General features: G+C 39.3%; 1 protein-coding gene across 1 annotated transcript; it reads right to left on the reverse strand.

Annotated features, from left to right (window-relative positions):
* Window positions 1–4,489: 4,489 nt before the first annotated feature.
* PGCKA1 (PDCD10 and GCKIII kinases associated 1) lies at window positions 4,490–6,584 on the reverse strand. Its single transcript, XM_085322764.1, has 2 exons — window positions 6,544–6,584; window positions 4,490–5,510 (listed from the first exon to the last, which is right to left on the reverse strand). Exons 1-2 carry the CDS (start codon window positions 6,573–6,575, stop codon window positions 4,556–4,558), a joined length of 987 nt encoding a protein of 328 aa, XP_085178890.1. The 5' UTR covers window positions 6,576–6,584; the 3' UTR covers window positions 4,490–4,555.
* Window positions 6,585–7,536: the final 952 nt, after the last annotated feature.

Here is a 7,536-nt window from a genome sequence, read left to right on the forward strand (position 1 = left end):
CATTAAGACATAACAYTTCTGTAATCTACTATACAAACTGGAAAGCATGTTCAGCTTTTTTCTTCTTTTTTTTTTCCTTTTTTTTTTCAGATTGAAATGGGAAAAAGTCACTAAGCACCTGGGACAGAGTTTGCTGGAGCACTGCATCGGCAGTATTCATCTGTGGCTGCTGGACAAATATTACTTTTTTTACTTTATCCATCCAGTTCAATTCAAGGATTGCCTGATTTAAAGTTTAGGAAATGAATGTGAGGGCTCAAAATGAGGAAGAGTTTTAAAACAAACCTCTCTGAGCTCCCAAGGGAAATTTATAATGGCGGAAGAGTCCCCAGAGAGTTGTTTGTCTGCATGTGTGTGTGTGTGAAATTTGACAAGCCTGGCCAGGGGCAGAGCTGAGGATTTTTCATTTCATGATGGTAGGGAAAAAAAAAATTCTTTGTCATGGGCAATTCTTGCTGGAAAATCCATTTAAAATCTTAGTTTACTTCTAGTCTACTTTGAGATGAAGGCATTCTAAAATTCAGAAGCAAACAGTGTCTGAAACAGTTTTGTTTTTAATAGTTCCTTTAAAAAYGGATTAGTTTTTATTGTAGACTATGGCTTTGATAAATAGCTTTGTTATGTATCGAGCATGTTAAAGAAGTTTTAATACATTTAATTTTGAAGTGCTGCCCTTGTGCAATTTAGATGGATTCCAACATCATCTACATGCAAGAGGAGATATCACAATTCAAGATAAATAATCTACTAAGTAGATTAATCATTTCAACATAATTAAAATATACAATTTAAGCATTTGAATAAACATATAAAATACATATGCACATGTTTTAATAAATGTTGATATATTCTCTTCTCATTTAACAAAATGTGGAACATCAGTAGGGATTAATCTTTTGGAAAATGAAATCGCATTTAGGAAATTGAAACTTCAAATACAGCACAAGGTCAAAAATAATTTTGTTTATATTAAARTCAGCATTTTTTTGCTTCATGATTTAAATGATGAGGAAAATTGGTATTTTTAGGTTACTTTAAAGCAGTCAGCTCTGAAGGATCTTTTAAAAAGTAGTAGACTTTACTGAATTTTTATTTTTAATGAGAAGTCTCCATAGCAACATTTGTCTGGCTGATTGCCTTTGTTTCTAGAAAAGAAAAAAAAATCTGTATGGAATTTATCTATTTCCAAGTTCCAGCTTCTTGTTTTGCTTTTGTTTGATAGACTAAACAATTCTGCGTTATCAGATTTCAGTTTCTACTATTGCTCCGTAAACAAAGTTGCCCGATAACATTCTCTCTAAGAAGTAAATCRGTTAACCTGAGTCTTGTGGACTGGGGTGCTTGTTTGTTTTCTACTACTGTTGACATATTTGTAATCTCTGCCTTGGTCTGAAWTTTTTTTCATAATCCAGTGATTATCCACTGTCAAATGAGAAAGTAGTATTTTTGTTCCTACTCAATATTTCATTGTTTATGTACTGAAAGACTTCAACATCCTTTTAAGCTGTATCATTAGCTTCAGGAGATGATCAGTAAAACCTGAGCTTCCAAGATGCAAAGTCTTTCTTAGAACTTCTGCCATTTATGATAGTTTTCCATCCTGTTATCTGTTCTTTATTACTACACATATATCTTTTCATTTAGCAATACATCAAATATAGAAACATTAAAAGTAGATGTTTTGGGCAGCCAACTCACTCATGTTAATTTGTTTTCTATCAGAGGAAAACCAAAATATTTAGRCTTCACTTCATATGAAGAAATGGTTAAGAATTCTTGACACCGTCTCTTTCAGCTGCAAAATGGTGGAACAGAAGGGGAATGAAGCTCTGTGGAAAGCTGYATGAGGAGAGTAAGAAAGGTCTCGATGCTGGAGATAACCTCATTCGATTTATGGAAATTCTCTCTCTTTCCTGCAGGTTTGAGGTAGGCAGATAACTGACTTTTTTTTGCTGCTAAGAGAAGTGCTGAGCAGTTATTTTCTGCACAATTAATATACTTATTTTACATTCTATTTTGTCTTTTTTTGTAATGGGAACCTAGTTTGCAATAAATGTGATSTTTATGGCCCAGCTGATCCCTTGCATGGAATTTAAGTCCAGGGCCCCAGGATTTTGGGCCCTACCACACAGCAGAGTCGTTACAATCATACAAGAGTTGCCKGGTTTGAGGTACCAAGGGAACATGTTTGTTTTTAACATCCCATGCAAAGGGGTGCAGGCCTACAGCATGTTTTAAGTCTCGGCAAGCAAGACCAAAATATGCTTTGATCTGCAACAAAAGCTTAGGCTGGAGGTTACAAAAGAAAAAAAAATCTAATCAAAAGGATAATGAAAAGTTGGATGGATTTCCTAGGGTGTTTGTGGCATTTCTTTCTTCAGCGTTTTTAACTTGGATTTTTTCTCATGATCTGTCACACCAGTTGCACTCACAGCCAGGGCCCATCCTGGCTCCCCACCAGAGATCTGGGCGGCCAGAGGTGGCTGCAGCCCTGAGCAGTGGGCACTGCCGTGGGCTGGGGTCAACTGTGCCTGAGACAGGGAGGAACAGCAAGGCTGTATTTGCTTAGAGCTTTAGTTTCATAATATAAAGGCAGACATATGCTATTTCCCATCATAGCCATAACTAGTAATATGTAATGTACAAATAGTCTCCCACTGTGGTTCAATATTATGGTAATGTTTGATACACATTAGAAATGCTGCACTAAATGTTACTACTTAATGCTGCTTCTCAGCTTTGCAGGTCCCTTTGGAATTTGCATAGTGATTTACTGCTAATGCATTTTTAGAAGTCACAAAATGGTTGCACATATAACTTGCACTGAAAAGGGAAGAAGGTGCTAGAGAAAGAATGAACACTACTATGATGTTCTTAAAACACAGAACTTTTATTTTACAGATACAATATGGTGACTTTGATCTTTAGCTGTGCTTAGTTGTCTTGAAGCTGAAACTTTAGTTTTAAAATCACTAGGAATATCACTAACATTTTGAGAAATGGAAATCTTACTGGCTTTGAAGTATTTGGAAGAAAAAGAGGAATGTGCATTTAAACAAATATTTTAAACATCTACACATTGCTTAAAAATGCTACCTCTTAATARTCTTATCTTTAGATAAAAATGTTACTGATTAGACTAGGATTCAATGTTTGTTGTTGGCAAATATATAGTTGGTGCTTTTCATGGATTTAACAAAGGATAGATTTTAAAATATTTCTTTTATGYAGCTGTTACATGATCAGAAAATGCATAAAATACAAAAGCCACCAGATGATCTTTCATGTTTAAAATAGTTTTATTAAGAGTTTATAATTGACTCAGAAACCACAAAATTAAAAAAAAACCCAAAAAACAAAAAAATTCAAGGACTTTCTTCTTCAGCCATTAAGATCCAACTTTTGAGGACAGCACCAGGTCAGTCTCTGTATCTCCTTTGCTTCCCACAAGAAATCTAACAAGAACAAGTTTAACATACTAGTGTGAAGATCAGAGAAAGAGTAAACACTCCAAAATAAAGACTTGACATTTTCAAGTCTTTTGTATTACTGTAGTAGGAGGCACGATCCTTCTGCTTTTAAGTTTAGGGACTGCAGTGGAGTTGGAGGGGACCTCCCTGGCTCTCACTGCTCGTGTTTATACACAATATAAAAGCAGTGTATCTCACTGGGCACTTATGAGACACAACCTGTTTGCAAACTGTAGTGTTAAGGCAAGTGAACTGTGTTGCAAAGCTTAGGAGAGTTGAGAGGTTCTCAGGCTCCAGTTTCACAACAATCTCTGTCTACTTATCCAGCAGGATTGAGTCTGGACCAACTCCTTAGCCCCTTAACACTGCATGTGTGATTTTTTTCTGTGAGCTAGTTTAGCTCATTAAATGAGTAGAAGAATACTCACTCTTTTGAAATGGGTTAAGCTTCTGCCATTTTGATCAACTGAAGCAGGTCACTGGGGGTTCAGAAAAGGTCCAGGGCAGGTGTAAGGGAAGAGATGAGGTTATCATCCTGCCCCTAGCTGCACATGCACAGATTCAGGCTTAAACTGGGGTGAAACTGTAACAACAGTGAAATGTAAGCTGARCTGATTTCCTTGTTTTATACTTTATTAGACCATAGAACTTGGTATCAGTTTTGTGCCAACATCATGAAAATCTGTGATTTTTAACTCCATAGTTTCTATAGTTCTGTTTTAAATAATGGAAGTCTTTTAACMTGAAACATATAGTATTTACAGACCCTCCTGAGGCTCAGCCCYGAAGGAGATATATGCATGAGCCCAGGTGAGTTGGGCATACAGCAGAATATCCTATGCAAACAAATGATACTTTGCCCTCCTGGTTGGCCCCCAAGAGAAGGGTCGTCTTACTACCATTAGCCCAGGAAGCTCTTCTGTAGCTTAGGCAGTAAAAATTAAAGGGCCACATTTTAACGGCTGAAGCGACAGAGTCCCAATTCTTTTTATTTGTGCTGTTCGTAACAGTGGTCCGTGTGTACTGCACATGCATTCATTTAGATCCGGAACAAGATTATCAACGTATTAGAAAGAAACCTTCTTCTAGTACTCATCGTCATCTTCCAGATCTTCCCCTGCAGTTGCAGCTTCCAGGGCAGCCAGAGCTGCTGCCACTTCTGCGTCTTCCTCCTCAATTTCTCCATTGATATCTCTGTGGTCCGAGTGTGTCGGTGCCTGTGCTGCTGTGGTAAGGGCTTTGGCAGTGGTACCATCAGGAATGTCCTCACTCAGACTTACAGAGGAAGTTTTAAAAGGTTCAGTACTGCTTTCCTTCATATGTAAAGGCAGAGTTAAATAAAGGTCCTGGTCTTGTTTTGCTGAAGGCCTGGTGTTTTGATCTGAGCATGCATAATCAACTGAAAAGCTATCTTTTTCAACATAGTTCCTGGTTTGGTTGCTGTTTTGGGGATAATCTACATCTGGCAATTGTATGGCATTATTTTGTGTCTCCAGTATGGCACTTCCTRTGAGAGAGGTGTTTTCCCCTGCCGAGTGGGAGTTCCCATCTTGAATACTGTCTGGCTCTTTACAGGCTGACTTACAGTGACTGCCTGCTTCTAGGTCAAATTTTTGACCAGACTCATTTGGTTTGGGATAGAAGTCTCTGGTGCTGGCTGAAGAAGACTCTGCTAACAAGCTGGAGGTTCCCTGTTTGCTGGCTTCCTTCATTGGACTTATGTTGGGGTTGAGACTGGGGTATGCTCCAGCGCAGGGGTTGCCACCATTGACTGCAACATCAGGCTTTGCAACACACTTCACAAGACTGTCCTCTTGAAAAGCACTTCCTCTGTGATTCCAGAGAGTTTCTTTTGTAGTATTTACCTGWTTTTTATTTTCTGTTCTCTTTAACTCATCCTTGTGGAGTTCATTTTTCTGTTCTTGAATTTCACTGTTCTGTTTGAATTTGAATTTATTGCTGTCTTGCTCATCTTGTTTGTAGCTGTTCACTTCAGGAGTGCATCCAGGTGACTGTACTTCTTCTGGATCAAAAATATAGCTGGTGTAGGGAAAATTTATAAAGGAAATGTTAATTATGCTGCTAACCAGTAGAATACGAAAAAGGATTATGCTTAACTTGTAAGCTGGTCATCTTGAGGAACTAGTACCACTAGGCTTTACCTGGGGTCTTGTGATGTAAATGCAATGRTGAACTGTGCTGTAGCCTGCAGTCCTCTGGGGGGGACAGTAACTAACCTCTGGAGTGAGATTCGCCAGGAGCATAGAGAGATGTCAGCTAGTTGTTCTGTGTTTCCAGCTTTGTTTTTTATTTCCTCTTAAAGTTTGGATTAGGCAATGAGTAGTCATCATATAGACTCTTTATTTAATGTCATCGTGTAACTGCCAAAATTTCTCTCTCTCCTTTCCCCCCCCCCCTTTGTATTCTTCCTTTCAAGTCTTGTTTCTTTCTCCCTTACTTTTTATATTTTTGTCCTCTCCTCTTTCCTTTTTTTCCTCTATTTTTCTCCTCCTCCTAATTTTTCTTTATTTCTTTCAAAGCCCCTCTTCTCTTTCTCACTCTCCTTTCCTATCACCAGCTTTCTTTCCTGCTTCCTTACCTGCTTTAGAGATGTGGTCAGGAGCAATCGTTAAGTGGGGCTGAAGTGTTGTTTTTCTAGAGCTGGCAAGCCTCTACAGAGGGACTTTTAAAGGGAGTTGTTCTCTCAATTCTCTATGTTTAATACCTCTAGAAGCAAGAATTTGTAGCTCGTGTTTAGGGGAGAGGGAAGATCTGACAAAGTCTGTCCTTCTCGCTCTACTAACTGAAAACAGTTTGGTAAAGATGAATTTTGAATGCCACACAAGTTTTCTGTGGGTTAGGAAATACAGCAATGAACCTTGATTACAATAAATCAAAAGAATGTTCATAGGAAACCAGGATACCTGTGCTCTGACATGACTTTATAAAAATTTTAAATTTTGGGTTAATTCCCAGCTGTCTTAATTTAAGCAACAAATATAGAGGAGCACATAAGTATGTTTTAGTGCTTTTCTTTTTTCTTTTTGTCCAAACATTTTTTGTTCTATTGTACCTTTGTATCATTTTGCAGCACCTGCACCCCATCTGGATTTTCTTTAATCTGAAAAGAGAGAGAGGGAAAGCAAGGGAGAAGGGAAATGAGTGAAGCATTATGAAATTAATGCATGGGCAATTGCATTGAAAATGATGCTCCTGTTTAGAAGAGTTTTATTGGTTAAAAAGAGATGCCTACATAAGAGTGATCTAGTCTTTCTAGGTTCCTATCTTGCGTTAACAATAGCCTTTAGATGACACCTAGGGAAGAAGTAAAGGTCTGAAGCATGTAGTGGTGTTTTCCTGCAGTATTTTTCTTGCCTCCAGCAACTTTGTGCCTTGGAGAATCGTAAGTAGGGAGTAGTGTTTCTGTATTTGGTATCTATTGACTTCTCTTCCAAGAATTTCATCATAGAATCATAGAATCATAGAATCAGTAAGGTTGGAAGGGACCTCTGGAGATCATCTAGTCCAACCTCCCTGCTCAGCAGGGTCACCTAGAGCATGTTAGACAGGGTTGCATCCAGGCGGGCCTTGAAGATCTCCAGAGAAGGAGATTCCACAGCCTCTCTGGGCAACCTGGTCCAGTGCTCCGTCACTCTCACAGGGAAGAAACTCCCCCTCACGGTCAGGYGGAACTTCCTGTGCTTCAATTTCTGCCYGTTGCCTCTTGTCCTGTCACACRGGACAACTGAATAGAGTTTGTCCCCGTCCCCTTGACACCCTCCCTTCAGGTACTTGTACACATTGATAAGATCCCCCTCAGTCTTCTCTTCCCCAGGCTGAAGAGGCCCAGCTCTCGCAGCCGTTCCTCATAGGGCAGGTGCTCCAGCCCTCTGATCATCTTTGTAGCCCTACGCTGGACTCTCTTCAGTAGCACCATGTCTCTTGTACTGGGGAGCCCAGAACTGGACACAGTACCCGAGATGAGGCCTCCCCAGGGCTGCATAGAGGGTCAGGATCACCTCCCTCGACCTGCTGGCAACAGTCTGCCCAATGCACCCCAGGAGAC

This window comes from Rhea americana, unplaced genomic scaffold, assembly GCF_003343005.1.
Source record: "Rhea americana isolate MKP2758 unplaced genomic scaffold, rheAme1 scaffold_8, whole genome shotgun sequence".
Lineage (NCBI taxonomy): Eukaryota > Metazoa > Chordata > Aves > Rheiformes > Rheidae > Rhea > Rhea americana.